Below are 24,001 nucleotides of genomic sequence, written 5' to 3' on the forward strand. Positions count from 1 at the left end.
ACGCACTGCCTCACTGCATGATTCGGTTAACACACGATGCACTTCACTACCTGACAACCGACGACAGGAACGGATTAAAAATGACACTCGGAATAAAGCCACTTCACCGACAACCACACAAACGAAAGAAAAACTACAACTACGAGCTACACCTCAAGAACGCAATCTAACGTCACTCACATCCTGATCATTCCTATAAGGTGTAGAAATAGAATACAGTAATTCATATACCAATTTACAATTTACTTCAAAGAAATATAAGCATTTCTCTGCGTTAGAAAATATTTTGGAACTGTAGTAAACAAGATTCAGATGATATTCGAACAATTATTGGTGTTTAGTGTAAATAGTCCGATTGAAAAAGCGTTGAAATTGGCTTGACATGCATATGAGGCAATTCTCGGTCAGGTTCCGCCGAAGCTAAATTAAATTTGTCGGGCCCATCACACAGCGATAATAATTCCTGTTCTGTATCTGGTGAAACGTAAGGTCCCTATTGACATTCAATCGAGGCGATTTACAATCAGTGGGCAATTTAGCGCATACATCTAAATAATAGTGGCGTTCGAATCTTATTAAACGCTTCGATTAACAGTGAAGTTTACCGAGCCAGTGGTGCTCCCATCCTTTATTACGATTGCAAATCAAACAGGTCGTACGTGCCCATAAAGACTATGGTAATTACACGCTTAAGGCATCGACCCATCTGTTCTCCGACCCTGATCTAACACCAGATAGAGACGATTTGCGTTTGCTGAGTCAAAACAGTGCGAGAGGCCCGATTTCTGCATGGCCGGAGCAGTCGTATTTGAAAAATTCTTCGAGTGGAGTTAAGTGAATGTTCGTTTTGCTTCAAAGAATTAACTTAACGAGGATATTTATAAAGCCTTATCGTGACAACACTTTAAACTGAATTTAGTACGTGGATGCTCTGGTAGGGGAGCAATCAGAGTTCCGTTATCGCCCCTGACACCAAATTTACAAAAGTCGCTCTTCCATTAGATTAAGCCCGGCTTAATGTGGCCTTGTTTAATATACTTTGATAAGTCATTATCTGCTTCTTAACTTGTACGGGGATTTCTATGCGGAAAAAATGGCAATTTTCAATATCGATTTCGGCTTGGTGTTGCTAGATTAGAGGTTAATTTTGTACTTCGTTGGCTTTATTGGATTTAGGTCATTAACGCAACACATCTGTGAATGAGTCAGCAGCGAAACAATAGGATGAAATGTTGATATTACAGTCTCCTAATTAGGGTGGAGATGAAACCGAAGCGAATTATTGAAGCCCTTGCTGGTGCTCCAATTTAGAAGTGAACATCAAGAGCGTTTTCGATTGTTCTTTGAAGCCAGAAGTCCCGCAATTAGTTTGAAAAAATTTGAGAAATTGCTCGATTCGCAAGTTGAATTTTCTTGACGCGTTTTTAGTGCTATTTTATAAGCGTGACGTGGCGTTAATTAAAAATTCCGCCTTTGTGTCAGATAATAAAATTGAATTCTGTTGCAAAATTATAAAGTGGTTCGTGTGCGTGTGGAGCGAGAAGTGGAATCAGAAATCGTGTATCTATTTCGGTTTGATGGGCAATTTGTGTGAAAATAGACAGGCTGTCGATTGTAATTTTATTTTAACGTTATGGCATTGCGTTAAATCCGAAATTTGGTGGATATTGTATATGTAAGAGTGGAAGTAATATATTGGAGAAGTTGGTAGAGGCAAAAAGTCGATGTTAGATATTGTGGACTGGCCTATAAATTCTCGCCCTTTCTGAATGTCGCCTTCCTCATCAACATAAACCCAATATAAAACCAATATCAAAAGACTCACAATAAATTTTGTCATAGAGTGAGTAAATTGAAATTTATATTGTGTACTTGACGGGCGCTTGAATGATTCATTAGACTTCCCTTCTGTATGAATATTAACCAGCTCACCCCGTTTTCTTCTCCCTTGAAAAATATTTATACATAAACAAAACTAATCCGTTTCCGCACCGCAATCATTAAGAAATTTCTTAATCAGATTTGAGTTATTAGCATCATGAAATCTTTATCTGTCTGCTAATTTAAATTGCAAATCTGACCGCCTTTTTAAAATCTCCCTCATAATTAAGTAAAAAAGTTAATCTCGCTTTTGCATGTATACTAATGAACTGATTTCATATTTCCAAAATTAACATCTTAAACTTTTATGAATCGTTAACACTGATTAACAATTTATCGTAATCCGGGGAAAAATCACGCGGCCATCGCCGTAAAAAGGCGTAGCCGAGAGCAACCTTCGGGATAACTAAACTGGACCGATGTGGTGCTCCGGAATGGACCTAAGACCAAATTAATTGCGTCGCGGTTGCCCGCCCCCTGAGAGGAGGTTTTTGTTAAGCCGCAGCGGCCGTTAGATGAGGAGGATTTTGCCCTTCATCGATTTGCCGGATTTCCGGTGCACTACAACGCGTCACTCTTCCGCTATTAGTTTTCTGCACTAATAAATGGTTACGGCTTCACGCCACTTGAACTACTCCTCCTCACACCGTCAGCACGAAGTCTCTTTGATTTGTTTGATTCATTTACAAACTTTGCATTTCAAACACGGATACAAGAAATGTTTACGGTTCATGTTACACTAAATTTGTTACCGCCGGAACAAACGTACTGATGTGGTGGCATTGATTGTGTCATGTTAGACTATTTGATCAAACATGAACAGCGTTAGCTTACACACACAAACTCTAATTTCGACAAATACTCACAGAGAGCAATATCAAATTTTTTTCCAACTCACTCAGCCTATTCTATTTGGTTTGGGTATTTGAAAACGTTCAATACAATTAACCACTTAATTGTTACGGTTTTGCATAGTCATTGCATTTATCTTGGAAATTAAAAATTAAAAAATTAATTGCTTCTACAATCCTCCCTGTACCATTTAAATTTAATTGCCAATGATAACAATTTTTACAACTGTTTTTTAACCAAGTTTCGTCGAATTATTTGCGAATTTATATAATTAGGCGCGTTTCTTTTTTCTTAATTTGGGTATGTAGGCCATCAGTGGGAAAATCCGAGGTGTTGCCGTTTGTTTCTCGTTAGTTGTCGGTTTTTGGGCCAGAATGTGATTCGTTGGAGATTGTCGTGGAGATAAAAAGCGCGAATCGGGTTAGGGTCCGAATCAATAATCTGCAAGCGATTTAAAATCTCATATCTGTGTAATAAGGGAAATGGAAGGAGAGGAGTAGCAATAATGGCAGAGGCATCAGCCGATCCGTAATGGATTGATTGATGTTCGATGTTGAAAGTGTCAGTAAATAGGCGAGCTGTTGGAATAATTGCCTTTCAGATTCGCGTGTCTTTTTTATATTAGAATCGCATTGTGCGCTGATCCAGCATCTCGATGTTGATCTGGGGCCAGGATTGAGAATTATATCTCGGCAAAGCAGCGGCATAAATCATAAGCAAGGGCTTAGAAGCGTCCACATTTCGACAGATATCTCGTATTTCTCAACCGTTTGTTACACAGATAAAAATATAAATATGTCTTGTCTTAGAGGGCGGATGACTCAGTAAACTTATAAATCTCCTCGAATAAATCTCTCTTAGAATTGGTGGCCGGTCTTTTGAAAACGCCTTTCATGTTTAATTCAGATTGGATATTTTCTTTATGAGGAAAGTTAGGCGCGTCACTCCGTGACTGGAAAATGTATCTTTCGATTATTACCTTTATTGACACCAAATACAGAAAACATGAATAAAGGCATTACATTTGCAGGCGAATCGCTATTTTCTCTAAACCCGTAAAAAGGCGCTGCAGATTTATTAAGGTCGCTAACAAATGCGACGCCCTGAATTCGGTACCAAGACTATAAAGTACCCTCAACTTCATGATCCTACTGCAATTAAGATTTATTCACAGGCAGCGTGCCAAAGTGCCTACATTTCGTTTGCCTCGATTAAAAATTCCAAACCATGTTTTATATTTTAATGCGAAATTACCAACTGCATGACCACAGATGTTTTTTGTACGTCGGAGGTAGAACCCGACCTCTAAACGTACAATGAAAATAATTATTACATTTATATTTCAGTCGTGGAGCGTGTATTGTAATATCAAATTTGCTCATTGATTTTATGTAAAATTCATCCGAATGCTCAATTCGTTATAGGAATACAGATGCTTTAATCAATTATGATAAAACTCTTTACAACAAAGTTGCCGACGAATAAATTATTTTTCCCATACCCGTTAACAGGGTTTTTCATTTTAAATAGAACAATATTTTCGAATCGGGCGCATTATATAACCGACGAACATTTTTGCAGTGATAACACTCTATCTATGTAAAATGTAAATTTGTCGTCAGTGGAGTTTGTTTCAAGCACTGATTTGTTATCGTTTTGTTTTCACTACAGCTTCGAAAACACATTTATTATTTTGTAGAGGTTTGTTGATGGCACTCCATTAACAATTCTTATCGAACAAAACGCCAAAACAATTATTTATTTTAATTGCTCCCAACAAACACTCGAAACATAATAAATTCATATCTCGGCGAGGATTCGATTCCAGCCTTGTATCGGAAAATTCCCGTTATTCGATTAAGCTGTTAGTCAGGAGGTTGGCATTGCGTGAAGGTAAGTTTATAAGTTGGATTGATTTCCCCGACTTGAATAGGAGTTGATAGATGAGGGCGGATTTAGTTACGAAATATCGGAATTGGAAATAAAGCGCTAAATGCCATTTTCAAAGTGTTGACATTTGTCCGAATTAAACCGACAAAAATGGTGGAGGCGCCGGGCAAATCTCCCACTTGATATAAATTCCGCGAAAGTTAAGTAGATTTGTGTTTGCAAACGAACACATGTGTTTTGCAACATTAACCAACCCCCTTAAATTTTTGCAATTTCTTTTTTCTTGCGTTTCATTGTGAAATATGAAAATAATTACACGCTGGCGTTCCCTTTTCTGTTTACGTAAATAAGCTTCGAGGAGCGAATCAGGTCCGTAAATTATAAATTTGTGCTTTCCAGGCTATAAATCGTGATTTCTTTTCGTACTTTTTCGCCGAAATAATTCCGGAATTTGCGAAATAATTTGTGTGTGGGAAATGTATTGTTATCTAAGTAAATCCATGACGTGAAACCGTTTACCCAAGAAACCTCCGTAATTTATCGAATTAGGAAAGAGCACTTCATTTATCCCCAGGTGGCGAGTAACATCTGGTTAACACTAGACTTTTCCGACGTGAAATATTAAAGGACTCGGACGATTACTTCGCGATTAATACACTTTTTAAGACAAAAAATACCCTCGAGTGATAAATTACAAACCCATTAATATTCATCAGATCAAATCATGATATAAAATCGGTCTGAAAAGAAAATGAGAAAGCTTGCAAAAAATGGGAAGAACAGTGGGAGGTAATTTTGTCGCGGCTTTTCAGCCAGAAAGCGCCTGTCTAAGTGTCTGGTTTAGCAAAATTCAATGAATTGGGGGGATAATCGATGGGTTTATTGAGCTCGACGATAAGGTTTAAATACCCGACTATTTCTCAAATATATGACTCTAATATTGCAGCGATAACGTTCCTAATTCGGAATGAATATCGGTTTTGATTATTACAGGCTAAATTGCCTTACAGTCGTTACCGTTAAGCTGAGATATTTGAGAGGTGCAACTTGCAAGCCGGTATTATCGTCAACGTCAGATAAATGATTTAATTTCCTGAAAACGTAAACTTTGCAGGATACACATGAGGCGAGAAATATGAGCACAATGGCGCGACATCGTATTTTATCCAAACTTTTTGTAATTAAACAATTTTATTGATCAAACAGGCACTACAGCAATCACCGGTTCGTGCGAGGTTAAGCAATCGTCGTTCGAAATCAACACGAATCCGAGTTTACCTAAGAACGTTTCAATTTCATATTTTCGCCCATTTTCCGTTTTAATAATAGTGAAACATTTCCCATCGCTGTAGTTGCCTGGCAAAGCGTCGGTGCTTTTAACTGTTGTCCCAGAGGAGGTAAAATTTGCAATAGTTTGCGCTTCTCGCAGTTGTAATCCCTAAGTTATGCAAAACTATCATTTGAAGTGCAAATTCGGAGTGAAAGTCGGATTAATGCCCTTCGGCCAAACGTAATAAAAATAAAGGTCAATAAAATGCGATAGAATTTTTATTAATGTATTTCGGCAAGAGAAATATCTTTTACGGTATTTCCTTGCATTCTTGTGATATTATGACAAGTTATAAATGAATTCTTTGGGGCCTAAGGGGGTTATGAAAAGTCGATAAAAGTGTTATTAGCATAAACGGATGCCAATGTATGTGTACCGATCTGAATATGAATCCAGAGAATGTCGAGCGACGCCTACCAAGCATGACCTAAAGATTGAAAGGAGTATTGTCCTCGTACAAAAGCTGGCGGATTATCCTGCACGCAAAAGACTCGTTGGTAATCCAGCAAAGTCTCAAGGTGTATAATGCGCTAATACTGCCATTGTTATTTATAACTTAAAGTAACGCTGCTCTAATTCTCTTGTAACCGAAGACGCAATTACAGCCACTACCACACCAGATTAATCGAACGAAATTTACTCCCGCGATTTTTTATTAGGGAGTAAAAAGTAACAGTGCAATAATTCCCGGCTTTATATCCGTCTTGATTTGCATTTCAATTGCAGAGTGTCTAAATTAGTTGCTCTAGAGTAAGATCTTGGCAAATAAACGTCCTTATAATTGCTATAAGCAATTAGACATTCAAACTAGTTATTTCTTCGGAAAATGTAAAACAACACTGGCGTGTGGGAAATTGTTTGAACCTCAACTGAGAGGATAATTCTGTAAATTTACGATTCAGCTAACACAATTATGGAGAAATAGGATAACAATCCCAACACCAGAAAACCGAAAATCTTCACAACTACACTTGAACAAAATCGATAATTTCATTATTCTAATTAAATCAAACACAAAAAGACCAGCTTTCTTACTATTCATTATGCGAAATGAACGGCACAAAAACAAATTCAATCACTTAATCAAGTAGTAAATCCGCTTATTAGAACGTACTTGAAACAGTTTACGTGATTTTTATTTTACTGTTAATTTCCACGGCGAAATTGGACATTTATGGTAATTTGACGATGAACCCGGTTTAATAATGTGCCACTTACAACGTAATTTTACTCTCGTCATAAAATCTTTCATTACCTCTGACTTGTGGCAGTTTTCTGGATTGTAGTCGTCCATTCAACGAACTTGAAACCGAATTTTTGAATTCAGAATTGTTTTGACTAGTTTGGAGGTAAACATACTAAAAACAGCAGTAGATTTGCGACTTTTAGTATTTTTATCTCCTAACTAACTTAAATAGTCTTGACAAGAGACCGAGAAAATGGTTGAATGGTTGACGGTTTTACGTCGAGCCGCGTCATTAATACGTTGGTAGAAATCGAGATAAATTAAACATTTGTACGTCAAACGAAATCCTGTAGATATGTGATATGCAAATAGTCGTGATACATATTACATAAGTGAATTTGAATGTGTATTTGCGTCACGTGATAGTGGCGAGCACTTCCGATGTGTTGTTGAAAAAAATCAATTTGCGAATTCAATTTGTCAAAGCGTTGCGGTCATCAGGATTTGTTTAGAGCCGGGCAGAAAATTATAACAGACCAATAACAGAAGAGAATGGCGACATAAGCTTTTCACAATGGCGATCAGCATCAGCTCGAATGAAAGGTCGTAAATCATGGCAGTCATGCATATTGCATTCTGGTGGATTGAGGGCCGCCATTATCTACACATATATTTCATACATCATCAGAGTCGGCGAGGCTAATGGAGATTCGCAGCAATTGTTTCACTTTATGGGAATTGTTTATCCCCAGCCGACTTGATCATACATGGTGCATCAGAGAAGTGGGCCGCGCCAACTAGGACCGCATAAAACCGAATTTATACGTGGAAATATCGCGCATTAAATTTTATGACTTGTAAACGACCAACATTATACATTTTGTACACTGCCGGAAATCGATAAAACATCCACAATTGCTCGCGACTTGCTAGAAACACTGACAAGTAAATAACTCACCGCGCTGAAAAATGCTAAAGCCATCAAAGCCTTAATCATCAAAAAATTAATTGGAACTGAGAGACTTTCCATTTTTTTTCACGCTCACAAGCTCGATTCAGCTTTTAACCGGATTTCATTTTCGCGCAAAAGCTAAATACAGACACGAAATGAGTTAAAGTGAAACGTGCCAAAAGCCAACACCGTGTTTTTTATTTTGCAATCATCAGTGAAATAATGACATTATCTACTGAAAACACCTACTTTGAGAGCCGCATTAAACGGATTTAAATTGCAAAATGCCCATAAATCCATCTCAGACATTTTTCATTTTGTTTAGTCGAATTAATTTCGGCCAGAGCTGCAATTAATTAATTCGTAATGCCCTCAAAGCCTGTCACAATAAATGCAACAAAATACTAATTTACCTGTCATCCACTTTATTACCCATCAAACACCTCTATAATTTATACGATCCGCTTCGCTACAAAAACTTACTGAAGCAATATCGGTCCTTAAATAGAAAGTTAATTTATAGGAATAATACAGAGTAAACGATTTCCAATTTTGTAATGTGAAAGAAGTTCGTTAATGAGTAAAGTTTTGTGAAAATAATTTTTAGTACCTTTATAAAACACGGTGCGGGAAAGTTTGCTGTCAGAACTCCGAAACTAAGAAACTGTTAGTATAATCAAGTTTATAAATGACCTCTCTCCAATGATCAATATTACCTCAGCAAACTGTATAACAAGTGAAACAAACTTGTAGTGTAACACTATTTGGTTTTGGCCCGTTATACGTATCTTAGTAGGCAGATTTATTTAAGGGGGGCCTAATTATTCTCCAACAAAGCAAGCGCTAACACCGAATGCGGGCTTGAAAACTAGATATTAAACAGTGAAACCTTTTATTCTAAACAAATGCAATTCAGAGGTCGGTGAGCTGTCTCGTGCGTTTGTCACTGTGCGAAATGAGAGTTTTATTTTCGGCGACATTGTTTGATTTATTTGTTGTTTCGTTTTACGAAATGTCGGATAAATATTTTCCTTTCCGGCATAGATTTATCAGAAGGATTCTAGTGCTCGCGGTTATTTGTAATGCCTTTATTACGTTTATGATTTGGCCGATCAATAAATAAAAAGGGAACGAACACGAAATAAAAACGAAATTGAAACCTCCGCATAATTACCCCCTGAGCTCGTTGTGCCAATATTAATTTCGACCCCAACAATCCCGACATAAATGAGGATAACAGGCCGTTTATGAAGGGAATATTTTCAGTATTCTAAGCATTTTGTGTTGCTGACAGGTTGTGTTATCCTGTGTTGAATTAAAGAGGCGGAGAACAAAATAATAACCGCGTGTGTGACACCGATTTTTGACTTTTAAATTAGACTATGGGTTTAAGTAAATAAAACGCCGTGTTTTAGAGAAATTTAACAGATTTTTTTATTGGGGAATTTTAAATCTACATACAAATGGGAATATGCGGCCTCAAAGGTAAAATATTAAAAATTCCACGCATGTGAATACCCATTTCATAACTTTTGATGGCGCTAAATTCCTCGCATACTGTTTTTTGCCCAAACAAAATGTCTTGGTTATTCTTAACCAATATGCTCGATTCGTGTTTGCTAACTCACAACTTCCAGCGCTGCACTGAAATACTCCAGGGAACACCAGCAGCAATAGTTTGGTCGAAAAACAAGCTTTGTTTGTTTTTTCAACTGCAACCCACGCTTCGAAATATTGTTTATAGCGAAAAAACAATTCTACTAACTATAAATATCCGCCAATTTTTACATCTCACTTCATTAAAAAAATAATCTTTTCAGTTTCGCATAATTTGGGGACAAACCTCTCCAGAATCGAATATTTCTTGACGTTAAACGTTTTGCTCGGAAAGAGTTGTTCGAACATTATTGGCACGACTCCGGTCATGCAATTTGTTGAGTAAAATCATTTTAATAAATTTCAAAATTGCGTGCATAGTCTTATTAGGTAAACAGAATCGACCGTCTGAATATTTTCATTTTGTCACATACGTTTCTGCCACAATATTAAATTTAAACACGCATGATATGATTTGCAAACCAATTAATTCCAGCGCTGGATCAAATTTGAAATCATAATTTTACTAAAGCTTTGAACCTGAAATGTAATTCGATTTATTTTCACGTTTAAATATGTAGGCGGTGTTTTTGCGCAATAATTGTTCCAAATATGTGTACCGAGCAAAATTTATCACAATTTTGAACTAAAAAATGGTAAATTTATCGATGTTGTGCAAGTTTGAGCGTGTCTGCATTATTCGTTTTAGTTGCTTTGGAGTTAAGAGTTGATGATGGCCATTGTTTTAAGCCGTTCCTAGATCAGAATATAATGGAAGTTGTAATTGTTTAACATAGCCGTGCTTGATACTTTGATATAGCTTAATATTCCATTAAGTTTGTACAAGGAAAGCCCTCTTGTCCGTCTACACCCATTAATTTACACCGAGCGTGTCATTTAATCTCTCTATCTCTGAGGGAATGGGAAATGTCAGAGCAAGCAGCCCTTAATCTTCTCTAGCAATCAATCGGTTTAGAAAAAATATTTAAGCTAAAAAAGTGTGAAATAACAGCCGAGAGGTGTTAGGTGATAGCTTAAAGCGGCGCTTTGTGAAAAATTACGGTGTGCCTCCTTAAAGTCCTTTTTCAATTTAAAATTAAAACTAAGGCTGTCAGGGTGATGAATGCTCTTTTGTATAAAACAGGTCAGCTTGCATATTTCAATCTCGTCGAGAAAATTCCGTGTAAGTTTCCTCGGGAGGTGATTTTTTAAATACCGCATCGACTAATTCTTATTCCGCTTGCACAAGCAAATTCCTTCGCCCAAAATTAAGTTTAATTGACGTTTGATTGCGGATAGTTTCGATTTTATTAGTATGCTGGACGCAGCGACGCTGATTTATGTACAAGAGAAAATGTTTTATGGCGAATTTCTGTTTGAATTTCGACGCACGGGTCATAAATTTATCAATAAAAGGTTAAGTTGTTGCAGGAGCCGTCGACAAGCATTTATATCGGGACCGATCGGACCGTAACTTTGCAACCAACACATGACAACTTTCAAACACCCACCGAACTTTCCTGGCGCACAACACTTCCTTTTAAAAACAAATCTCAAAAGTTTCTAGCATTCACTACAAACGAAAATTACCCCGGACTTCTAGCTCCGGTGGAACAGTGTCGTGACCTTTCGTAATAACCCACGTAATTTTTACTGTCAAAAAAGTAATATAAATCGTCGTGGAGCGAATTTTTCTTCATTGCTTTCGAAGTGTGTTAAGGTTTGTAATAGCGGTGCCATGTCGCGTGACAGAAAGCTACAACTTAGCAACTTCATCAAAACACTTTGGTTATTACCAGCAATCTTCAACAGATGCTGTTCGTGTCTCTAAACTAATTTATGTCGAAAATAAAATTGCCTGAATCGCACTTGGTCGCACTCGGGGGCGGATATCAGTGAGGAGCCAAATAAAACTCCAAAATTTTTGAGTGTAATTTATTAAACACTGAATTACAGTACATTATTTTGCAATTTTTGATTGTTTAAGTACATTTCTCAGCTAAGAACGTGATTATCTATCAAAGTTGAGTCTAAAACGATGCTAAAATTATTGTACTATTAGTCTTTTTACTTGTGTAAAATTACAAGTTTGGAACAAGTGATAATAAAGTGGCAACTGTTAGTTTTGTCTGAAGTTGTGTAGGGCCGTTGATAATCCGTGAGAGTGCAAATCCGATAACGCTTAAAATATAACCTTTTCCCCCGATTCGTAAAACGCAAGCTAATATTTGCAAAGCAAGCATTCTGGTAAGAAAAACATGTTTGTATAATGTCGGATTACAATTATTTGATTGTTGTTTTTTGCCGTTAGGATACGATCTTTTCGCATTAGAAGTGGCGCGGTTTTATATGACGCATCTCTTATCTAGGGTGTGAATTTAGCGAAGTAGCGGGAACCCTTCCTAGCAGCCTCTATAAAACAACCCTTATTTTATGTCGTGTAATTCAGTTATATACGTTATAGTCCGTGATAATATTCAGCCATTCTTTTGTAATTTTGCCGGCGGCTATAGCGGATAAGCTCTGCAGCTCACTTTAAATTCTGGGAGCACAATCGGCGACCAAATTAAAAATAAAATTAAAACAATAAATATCATGAATGAAGAGTGCTGCGGACGACTGCAGGATAGCCTTTTGAAAGCGCAGCAGTATAATTAGGGCCAATTATTGTTAATAAGGGAGGACGGTGAACCCTTTGTTTCTGGGTTTCGCTCTTCCGGCTATGAAATTTATTTCGCAATTTTCACTCACTTAAGACGTGGCGCGATCTGACTGGTTATCTTTTTAATTGCACGAGTCTGTTTGTAAATTTTGAATGAATTTTGCAAATCTCAAACACATTACGCTGAAATTATGAAACCCCACCAAAGTTTCAGGAACTTGCAAAAGACTCGTAATTCAAAAGCGAAATTTCAGACAAACATAAGAACAGAAAGTTGGGGAATTTACAGGAAGTACGAATGAACTCATACAGCTACAACACGTAATCTGATCACGTGACCCGTTTAACGGCGGTAAATTGTTCCAAGGCAAAATTTTATTGGGGAATTTATTAGTGCCTTGATTTTTCCCACATTTCAGCGATAAATCCTTTCTTGCTTTACGAGCTTTAATAGGGTTTAAAGGAATCAAGACTTTTTAGATCCTCCAGGCAATTCCTGGTTATTGATTACTTTTAAATATATTGAGAAGACCGTATATCTTGATTAAAGTTGATTTTTCTCGTTCAATGCAATACTCTCTTCAGCCTATCCGAGACTCGTATTGAATTGTTAACAACGGTCTTGAAAATAAAACAGCAGGAAACTCCCGGCAATATTTCCTCCTTAAAGCAACTACAGAGAGTGATTAAAAGAGCAATAAATACCATTGATTAAATTTACAATTTTTTAATTAAAACGTGAATGCTCTCGGGCTATTTACTCGGCGAAAGCGCGCTAAAAACCTCTCCCCATTTCTTTCAAATGCAATCTTATAGTTCCAATTTTCTAAACCGTTCTATTGATTTTTGACAGATACATTATTCATTCCCCAGTCGCATTCTCGACGACGGAGAAATTATATTTTAAAACGCATCACTGCGGCACAAAGAGCGCCCTTCGATATACTTTTATCGGTCTCAAAATGTTCGTCTTTGTTTACACCGAAAGAACTTCCTGTTCTATTTTTGCAGGGGCTTGAAAAAGCCATGCACCACCCACGAATCTGCATCTATTTGAAGTTGAATAACTCCCAGCCGCAACTCCGCAACCATTTTTCTTTTGTGTTGGTAAGTTGCGGTTTTAGCGCAACTTGACTTGGAAGCATTGTCAGTCGTGTGTTATGTCCTGTCCCTCTTCGTCGAGTAATTAGTTTCGAGACCCCTCAAACACAAAACGAGCCATAAAAGCGACATAATTAACGGTTCAGAGGCGTGCTGCTGGATTTGGCTCCGCCGAATTCCCAGATTTAAGCGGCACACCCTGCTGACGAAGGTTTTTACAAAGCAGGAACAATTACGGACGACTCCTCAGCCTCTCCAAAAGTGCACGGCTCTGTTTACTTACACAAGATTTTGTCTATTTTGCGCCATGCAGCTAAAGGATTAATTAATTTAATTAGCGCTAGTTACGGTCGTAAAATTTTTCCTTTTTAATCCCGGAACAAAAATACCAACTTTCGTACCTACTTCATATTCATAGTCCAATTAAAAGAATTCCGGATAAACGCTTTATAATTTTGTAGCTAATGAGACTATCAAAGCACTGTGTGTTCCTTGTTGTTTACAAGTTGTTGACAGTTATCTGGCGGCCCCGTCCGTGTTTGCGCGAAGGTGCGTCTGAAATAATTTTGGGAGTCGCAGTCTCGCGTAACAAATCGCTGCAATTTTTCTCGCGTTGAATTTGAGAAGTGGAAATAGAAACGAAGGTGGCGAGAGCACTTCATCTCTTGTTAGCGATACATGTAGGAAATTTTATCGAGTGTGCAAATAAAGTAGCGCATTGTCGGGAAATGGGAATATTTGTAGGCGGCCGTGTAAATGGTCCATAATTCAGGATTGGGGCCATCCAGTTCACACAGCGCTATCTATCAGAGCCAGTCTTGTGCTATGTAGATCTCCTCTAATTCCGCGCGCTTCGACATTTTTCTCAGAAATCCCCAAAAAACTCAAACCGCGTTTAGCGATCCTGTTTCCGTCGCCGTTGCTCGATCCTGAATTTATATTAGAAGGGTACGCCCAGGCTCTAATCGTGTCTCTGGTTTATGGTAATGTTATTGTTTTTTATACGGGGCCGCTGATCACAATTGTTGTAAGCGTTTTTCAAACATTTTTTACGCTGAGTTATGAACCCTCCAAGCAAAGTTTCCCAGGCGTCAACCCTTCGTAAACAATCTTGTGACACTTTTCGCAAAGTTTTCGCACACAACCATATTTTCATTGCGTCGTAAATTATCTATAATGAACTCCTGTTGCAGACACTAGTTTCGATTATGAAACATTAATTACACCTCTCGTCGAGCACTAATTCCTCCCGAGCTCAAATCCTACATAAAGACTGCATTAAATTTGATACAGCTACTATGTCAGACTAACCCAGCTGTAAACTGCGCAAATGCGCTTCATTTGTAGCAAAATGTTGCGTTTTTTACACGAAATGACTTATTAATTATTAAATCCTGTGTAACTTTGGCGCAGATTTATGTTTAAATGTAGCTGGCCGACGCCGGGCGGAAGTACCACCCTTTATGTCGGCGATAAAATAAAATTAACGATGGCGATTTGTTTACCTCCTCGACCATTCAAAAACTGATAGCTTGGTTCTTTGTTGCGCCGCAGGTAAGATAGAGAAAAGGATAAATGGCCGTTAGATATTTTTTAGAAAAAAATCAACTCGAAATGGGGTCACAGCAAAACACTCTGATTAAGCAAAAGCAATTACTGACGCCAAAAAGATTGAATTTATTGCTTTCTCGCCTGTGCTTAGACAGGTAAAAAATAAATCTGCTTTGGCATAAATAACAAATAAGTCCGTGGGAGTGTATTTCCTCGAAGGTTGCCGACGTCATCATTGCCAGCTCATATAAAATTGAAAACAGCACGATATGTCGAGTAAATACTTTATCTCCCTTGACATTTATAAATATGTTAGGAACCGACAAAAACTCGAGTTATGCATTCGTAATCCGTCTTGCATCAGTCCGATTCATTTTTCCTCGGCTGAAGATTGCACGGAACGCATTAGATTTGGGTCTGTGGTTTGTGAAATTTCAAAACTAATTTTATTCCCGAAATTTGCCGCAAGTAAACGTTCCGTCGGGGTTCCAGCACGACTCATTACTCCCCATTACAGTATCTGGGGCTGCGTGTGTAAGAAAAGACATCCATCGCATCCGCGGTCTTCTCCGGGCCATTTGACCCCGACGGGACTTACGTCTCTGATCAGATCTCGATGTTGGATTTATTGTATCTCGTAAGGGCGACCAGTGTAGTGATTTTCCGCACCATCCGTCTTGCTTTCGAGCTATTTAGATTCTTCACCCCTTCCTCCTAGTTTCTATTATTCTTAATTTCCCGCACCGCTCCTAAATTATGGCGGACTTAATGCCCGATTCAAACGGCAATTTACACTGAAATTCGAATCGGGAACGGAGAAAAAACAATCCGTAATTGCGCCTTTCCCGCCAAGCTTATTTATTTCAGGGATTTAATTAGACGGACTGTTGTGATTTGTAATTACGGGAAATTATGGCAACGACGTGACGCTTTTAAAGTTTACATAAATCACAATCGCCGCAGTTATGGCGCATTATGAATTTATCATTTATCGATTCGGGGATTGTTTTAAATGCGAACTAGCCGGTACACGCAATCTTGAAAAAATCCCACTTTCTTAAGGCTCAAAACTTACATTGGGGCAAGTTTTTGCCGAGCCAATAGGCCATCACTCTTTGACAAAACTCTAAAGAGTTGTAAATAAATAGTTTTCTTACAACTTTTCCTTAGGTTTTCTATTCTAACTCAATATCAACTTTATTTATGTTTGTGCCACAACAATAAATCTCGACACATCTTTTATAAATTCATAGTTATAAATCTCCGCTTTTTCTGAAGAGCTTCCACTTCATCTCTCCGCAAAAATTATAATAAAGTCGCAAACTTGGACAAAAGTTGCGGTTTAATTTCCTTAATCAAACGTCAACTTTTTAATAAAATGTAATCAAAAACTTTTATGTTTGGAGTAGGACTTGAGACCCTCATGCCATCTATCAGTCAACTCCAAATTTCATTAAGCGAGTCGTTTGTCTTAATTACTTGAAGGACGACCAGGAATTCAGGTGGCTATTAGACGGAGCCACAATCCGACCAGTCCTAATCCTTTCATGACAAACAAACGTAGGTTTGTGTGTCGGAAATTCGTTAACTCGCGAACTTAAAATATCAATTTTGGACAAAAAGTCTTCAACACCCGGAAGGAACCGCTGTGATGGGGTTCTAAACGCTCATTTAAACTTTTACAAGTAATTCCTATCAGCGTTGCATTCCTTATCGATGGAGTTATCGCGGCGCGAATTTAACGTTCCAATTAAAAGTTAAGTGACAATTAAATGTGTGTTAATTGTGCTAGTTTTGTCTCGTAATAAGAGGATTTGTCGAGATTTATTCTGCGTTTCTTTACAAAACTCCTAAAAGCCGTAATAATTTAATACCAAAAAAGAGATTAAATAAGATTAAATTTTCATATTTTTTACATTCCTCTTCTTGCGCCTCTTGGGATTTCGTCTGAATAAAACATATGCGAAATAGGTGTGCCCGATACGTTTTATTTTCTTTTGTGTGTGCCTTACTTCGCCTTAAATAAGAATTTATCACGACGAGAAAGCCTCTCCAGGAAGTTTTTTATTTTTAACAGACGTGATAAGGTTTAACGTTTAGTACTTTTTATTTTTCCTTAAACACGACTGTTTAAAACAATACACCAAGTTTAAACGACCGAAGTAAGGAAGTATTACGCACCATTTGGGAATCAAAGTTAGAGAAGCGCAAACAACTTCACTCGCTTTTATAAGAAACAATAATAAAACTTAAATACTTCTTCATCGCGGCGCGAATTTCACCGACAAAAATTCCACCCACAAACCCAAATCCAATTTTATTGTCGGGCGGCTCAATTAATTGATTGATTATTAAAGCAAATTTAATGCAAAACGACGATTTATTTGCTCAATTGCACTCCAACTGCTAAACAACATCAGTTTAGTACCCAACACGGAATTCTCGAGTTGCATTACTAAAATAATATTTGTTCGAGTCCCGAGAATTGATAGATTATTTAGGAGCGGCTCTAAACTCAAATCAAAGTTATAGAAACTCGAGCCATTCTGACAACAAATTTGCTCCTTTTGCCCAAAACTTCGCCTTCTTTATACTTGAAAACTTGCATTGGCTTTCTGCATAATAAAAGCTAACAGTTTTAATGGCACTAAACTTTTGTAGCCGACTGCATACATGCAGTATACGTATGTAAAGTAGTCGCAAACTTTGCTAACAAAACATTATGTTTTGTCATAACTTGGTACACAAGAAATTATTTTAATTTCGAATTTGTTAAAACTTTAACGCCAGGCCTCGGGGGAAATGAACCCGATGTCGGCTTGAATTAAAATTTTACACACTTTCTATTCACGAAGGCAAATAATTAATAATTACCACGTACTATTAATATTGCCTGCGCTTTGTCTAGCTAATTAGGGAAGAATTTAATACGGGATAATTGCAGCTGCTTCGTGCTCAAATACCCATACCTGCTTTGTTGCAATAAAACAATGAACTCGCTCCATGTTGGATAATTATTGCCGAAACAGAGTCAAGAAAAACTCTAAATTCAACGCGCCAGTGTTTCGGCATTTACTTAGAGACGCATTAAAATGACAAGGGTTTGCGGACGTCAAGGCACTCAGCAATAGTCTCTAGGGCAAAACGGAGATATTGCATATGATGCCGACTTTCAACAAACTGATGCTTTGAAAGGGAAATGCAATGCAGCGAAAAATGTTTGTTTGAACCATTTCGTTTGTTTTTATTAAACAAATTTTTGTTGGAACACCTTGTATAATTTAGCCTTTGGGTGAACGTAGCAATATACACCTTGTACACGTTACTGTTTTAGCGATAAAACGTTCAAGTCCAATATTTACAATAAAGCCGCTTTCCAGCCATGAGCAAGTTTAATTTAGGTCCTCAAGATATAATATGGAATTAAATTTAAATAAGTTACTTCAAATACACGGAGCTTGGGCTGCTTGAATAATAATTCCGGATAAAATTGAGTCATAGTAAACGAATCAGAGGATAAAAATGGTTTTCTATTTCCCGGCGCAAAGTTTTTAAGTGGATTCCCCGGGGTCCGTCTGTAATTAACACTGTAGACTTTTCTATATGAAAATTCCGAGAAATCACGCAGCGCGCATTAACGTCGTTAACCGAACCGCGTTCTTTTGAAGCAGCCATCTCTTTGATGTGGAAAATCCTCCGTAGGCTGAAATATTTCAATTTGCAGCTCCTGATCACAGCTCATCGTATAAAAAGTCGATATTGCGTGCCGATACATTACATCAAATAAACCCCGACATGGTCCTAAAGCCCGCTTTCGTTCTGAGCTAATATTTACCTAACTTTAAGCTCGGCACACATTAGAAGACTAACAAGAGTGCATTAACCGTGCGACTCGCCCTTTTGTCCCTGTTTACTTTTTGCGCCGAGAAAAACACTGTAGAGTCCCATAAATTCGTAAAATTATACTTCCATTAGTTTGGTATTAGAATCAGATAAAAACGGCGAGCTTTAGTGGCCGTCATCAGGCGGAGCTTTGGGGCTCAGACGGTATCAGGTGGGAGCTTTAGTTTTCGAAATCGTTCTCTGCATGTGTTACCTGTGGGCGGCAAAGCTCATTCCAAACTCGGCTTGATATTAAACCCCCGCGGATAAACAAATAGCTCAAACATCGAACTTAACACATTTCTGATTGCTGTCTTCGGCAATTTATCGTCGCAGCGCGTAAAGCAATGACTTTGGAAACTATTCGGATGCTTGCAATAACTTTTTTTTCGATCTAATAAAGAAAAAGTTGTTTATGGAAGTGACGCCCCGAGTTTCCGAAAGAAACAAATCGATCAATTAGGGCGAAGAATTTGTGATTGTGAAGTTGGGCTTCTTACGAAAACTGATAGTGGATAAAGTGAAGCTTTGAGAGCAAAGTTCTATTCTTTTAACTGATTTCAAAGAATTTTTGTCGGTATGACACGACGCCAAACTTTATTTCGTGAGTTTGCCGCGGGGTATTTGGAGCTAAATTTAATCAGACGAGGTCTACTTCATGTAGTGTTTGTCTTTGTTAACGCAATAATCAACACAAAAATCTTGAAAAGTCTCCGGCTAACTCTAATTAACAAACAACAAACTTATGCGAGATATTAGCAAAAATTTACCAAAAGCAAAATTTTATTCACAAACTATTAAAGCCTTTACATAATCCTCCTTTTTACTCTAATTGATTTTAAACCGCTTAGCCCGTTCTTAATTAAACTTTTAATTGAGGATAAACTAACTGCAAAAATTTCATCGTCTATAATTTTTAAAATTAAGCTCTAAAATAAACATTTATTTTATTGCAAGTTTAAATAGATACGGTTATTGTAACATTATGTAAAACCGCATATAATAAAAATTGTAACAAAAAAGTTATCCCGGCGCATCCACCATTTTTAATCTCGCTCAATCGTATTTTTTCCAATTAAATCGGTATCAAAGCCATTTCATAAAAATAACAAAATTAATTAAAAACCAATCCGTCATTCTGATTAACGTATCACAAAATTTTCAGCCAAATTTTATTAAATACAAAGGTCAGTACAATTGTTTAAGGTTTTGCAACAAACTAACGTAATTTAATATCAAGTGTAGTTTTCAGTTTAACTTTTGGGCGCGATTAATTCGGGCGTCCCGATTAAAACTAAAATAAGTTTAGTAAAATTTATAGCGTGTATGATAACGTTTGTTTATATTTAATGTATAATTTCGAAGCTAAATAGGACAACGAAGAGAAACCGCTGTATAACCATAGAATCTAATTAAAATTACACCCAAGTTAAACCTAATTCTCTAGCAATTTCGCTAACACAGAAGCGGTTGTTAACCTTTTCAACACAAACAACAAAAACTGCATTATCTCTACATGTAATTTTAATGAGAGTTACCCGCGTCTGCACTGTGAGAGAAAAACAAAGCACAATAGAAATTACTGCCGACAGAAAGAATATTAGCACGAAGTAGAAAATAAAAGATTGAAACTGGAATAAAATTCATTCGAGTCCTGATTCTGTCACTTTGTGTCGAAGTAACGGTCAAACGATTCGCAAATTAAATTCGGCCCTGACCCGAGTTAAAAATGTATCCAAGACTCATTTAATTTACAAATCGAAATAGTTGATCCTGCTTTTAAGATTAATTCGATTAAAACTAAAGCAGATTACATGTGTTCCGACCTAATGTATTTAACTAAACCTCAAGTTAAATGAATCGAACTAACCCAGAAAGTGATTTAGACAGTTTGAGCTGAAAGTAATGCAAATATGCGTTGTGTATTCATAAGGTGAAAATGCTTGATCTGAGATTGGATAACGTAAAAATATGTAAATTTATGTAGTCCAATAAATTTTGAGCTAAAGTAATTTAGAAATAAAATTAAACAAGTCGTATTAGGGTTCACAACAGGTTTCCATGCCCCTTGTATTTTAATAACGTCTGTTGGAATAAAATTCAAGTCTCACGAATTGAGTCGCAAAAGTCACGAAAAAGTTTAATTACTATTCCCGTGTCGTTCTCAAGAGGCCGAATTTTCATATGCGGCAAAAGCATTATCCTCTACCTCCAAATTGAAATTAAAAACATCCAATTTGGCGAATCCGTTCTTGTTTGCTCTAATTTAGTGTCGGGTTGTTTCGCCGAGTCCATTTCCGGTGGTCGAAGCAATTTAAGTTGTGTTAATTTTGAGACAACAATCTAACATGTAATAAGTAAGTAACCCGTAAGTCGTCGGTTACACTTCTTGCGCAGAAAACCCCAAATGCATTGTGTTTCAAGGCTTGATGTAAAGTCGGCCGCACCAACAACGCAATTAACAGGATGTTGTAAACTACACTTTAGAATAAATTTCCTACAGTGGAGACGGAAATGCTCAACAGAACAATAGAAGTAATGCAAGAGCGAATTGAGAAGACGGAATCAAATTTGTAAGCGACTCTGTTTGCTTTTATCTGATGGTAAAAGGTAATTTTCGAACGCAAACTGAACAACAGCAATATTTATGCGATTTGTGATACAACCAATCTTACCATACATACGAAATTTCATCTACAAGCCGCACAAACTTTACAACTTTACACAAATTATTGAAATGCGTGCTAGATCCTATCTTCGATAATGAATTTTCGGGAATAACGGAGCCGGAAATTTCCGCAAAAAATTTCACCCTCGTTTAACGTTATTAACTTTACTAAATAACTTCACCAGATGATGTTTTTTGTACAGATTCGGTGCCTTACAAGTATGCCTCGCACGAACTTTATTACCAAATTAACTCACACAACCACCAACCGAAAATCATTAATTCCATCAAAATAAAATTTACGACACCGAAAATGCATTTCGTGCCCAAATTAGATAATTGGCGAATTTTGTAAACCATTACGTTTAAAACAAATTGTTCACATAAATTTAATGCAAACGACCATCAGAAATATTTACACCCAATATTTAAATCCAAAATAATTAGTCAAGAAAAGTTAACTTTATGCGAAAATTAATGTTTAAATTTGAAAAAAAAATCAGGCATTTTATTTCTTAAGAGCTTTTTTATTTAACGCACTTTTATTGTTTTTAAATTAATTTGAATGAGACATTTTGTCGTTTTGTATTGTCTTGGAAAAATCGTTTTGTTGGTGGCTGCTGTTTAGCTCCGTCTGACTATTTGAACGTAGATTTAATTGAGCAAAGTGAACGTACCGTAAACGCTGAAGAAAGATGAAAGCAGGAGTAGGAACGGGGCTTCCCACACGCCGCTCCTGCTGTGCATGTTGCAAAGTTCCTTGATCTCGTCGAAATCTGCAAAAAGAAACAATCTGTAAAAAGTCGCCTCCATTAGGGCCACTCTCGCAATAAATTCGTTCTCCGTTTCGAGATAATTTTAAAATAGCACCTGGCACATAAAGCAATTTTTATCTTTTACGATTGCTGACATAAAGTGGGTCTTCTCATTAGCATTTTCTTGTTTGGCTTTAAAAAAGTGTACACATTTCGCGTTAGAGTTAAATGGGCAATAAAAATTCCAGTTAAATAATCCCCTCATGTGCACAAATTCTGGTGTTTATTTTAACGGGTTTTTTTGGAAAAGGGGTGATAAATACTCCATCCACATTGGGCATTACGCCGGGCCATGAAAGCCAGCTGAGATATTTTGCATCATATACATGACCAACCAGCGCCATTATAACTTGCAATTCGTATGAATTAAGCCAAACTGCTACTCGCTAATATAAATGCTATGCGATTATGCCATTGAGGCAAGACAAAACCGCCTAATACGGCCGGAATTCTCAGAATTACTCTCGGTGCAAATCGTCTTAAGCGTGAAATATTTTTGTAGCGTGTCTGTGACCCACACGTTCCATTATTCTAATTCCGGCGAGTGTCCGCTTTAAAAATGAATTACCTCCGAATCGGGTCGGAGCCATAAAAAATAAATAAAATCGGAATATTTCATAACTAATGTCGGAGCGGAATTCGATCTCTCTGGCGATTTGCACGGATAATAAAATATAGAATAGGCCAATCCGTGACTTACTGCTCTGTCTGCACCTTATTCAAGGATCTGATCGATAACCATTTGCCTGTTTCCAAACATATACTTGTACAGCTCACACATCTTCCGTTATCTCGACTCGACTGTTCAGCTTAACTGAAATTGAATGAAGAATTTATTTGAGAATTGTGCTTACCTCACCGCTTCCCCCAAATTTATTCAACGGCAATTCGATTGATGGAAACTACGTATCAGTGCATTTTTGCATTGCTAAATAAACTAAAATCCTGTTGTTGACAATTTGTTCAATTACTACCAACCAACAATATTTAATTTTCCTCTTCAATTTACATGTTTCGGAACACATTTAATTTTTCCAGTAGTGGTCAGCGAAATAAAATTTTAATGGGGGCAATTGTGCCATAAATAAAATAAAATTACATTCGTGCTGGAGCAGATTTAATCTCGAAGCGTTTTATTAAGACTGTTTTCTGGATAATATAAAATGCAACACACTTTCCTATTTGTTGAGGAATAAAGCTGAAACAGCTATTTCATGATAGACTTTTATGAATGTGTGTTTTGATACAAACGTGTTTATTTGCTCGGTCATATTTTCTCGTAAAATAATCTTGGTTTTTTGGCGAATCGGAATGTAGTTTCTTGTTTCTTGGTAAATGTTTATTGTTTCTTGAAAATTTTGGAACGGGGGAATAATCGACGTGATTTCGACTGTGATTTCAATTTCAGAAGTTTCATCACATTAGAGAATTTCGTGTTCCCAAGTTCAGAACAGTTGAAACAATTTCCAGCATTCGATAAATCTGTAACGTTTTGAGTTTCCCTTTTTCTTTATAAAGTTCACGTCGAGTTATTTGCAAAATGAAACAGTTATGCGTGGAAAAGTTTTAAATTTATTTCATCAGCGGCAGAAATTGTCACTAAATACAACCAGTAAAATCAGTTTATTAGCTTTG

The 24,001-nt window shown here is 37.1% G+C and overlaps 1 protein-coding gene across 4 annotated transcripts in view; it reads right to left on the bottom strand.

The window, feature by feature from the left end:
* The window catches only part of LOC662036 (lachesin), a 53,885-nt gene that overhangs the window by 24,286 nt on the left and 5,598 nt on the right, over positions 1-24,001 (bottom strand). For 3 of the 4 annotated variants that reach the window (XM_064356321.1, XM_015985390.2, XM_001815423.4), the window contains exon 2: positions 22,229-22,327. In XM_064356321.1, coding sequence (XP_064212391.1) covers positions 22,229-22,298 — 70 coding nt within the window. In that variant the 5' untranslated portion in view covers positions 22,299-22,327. Of the gene's footprint in view, positions 1-22,228; positions 22,328-23,066; positions 23,181-24,001 lie in introns of all 4 variants that reach the window. The other variant, XM_015985389.2, reaches the window with a different exon arrangement.

The sequence above is a fragment of the Tribolium castaneum genome, chromosome 4 (genome assembly GCF_031307605.1).
Source record: "Tribolium castaneum strain GA2 chromosome 4, icTriCast1.1, whole genome shotgun sequence".
In the NCBI taxonomy this organism is placed as follows: domain Eukaryota; kingdom Metazoa; phylum Arthropoda; class Insecta; order Coleoptera; family Tenebrionidae; genus Tribolium; species Tribolium castaneum.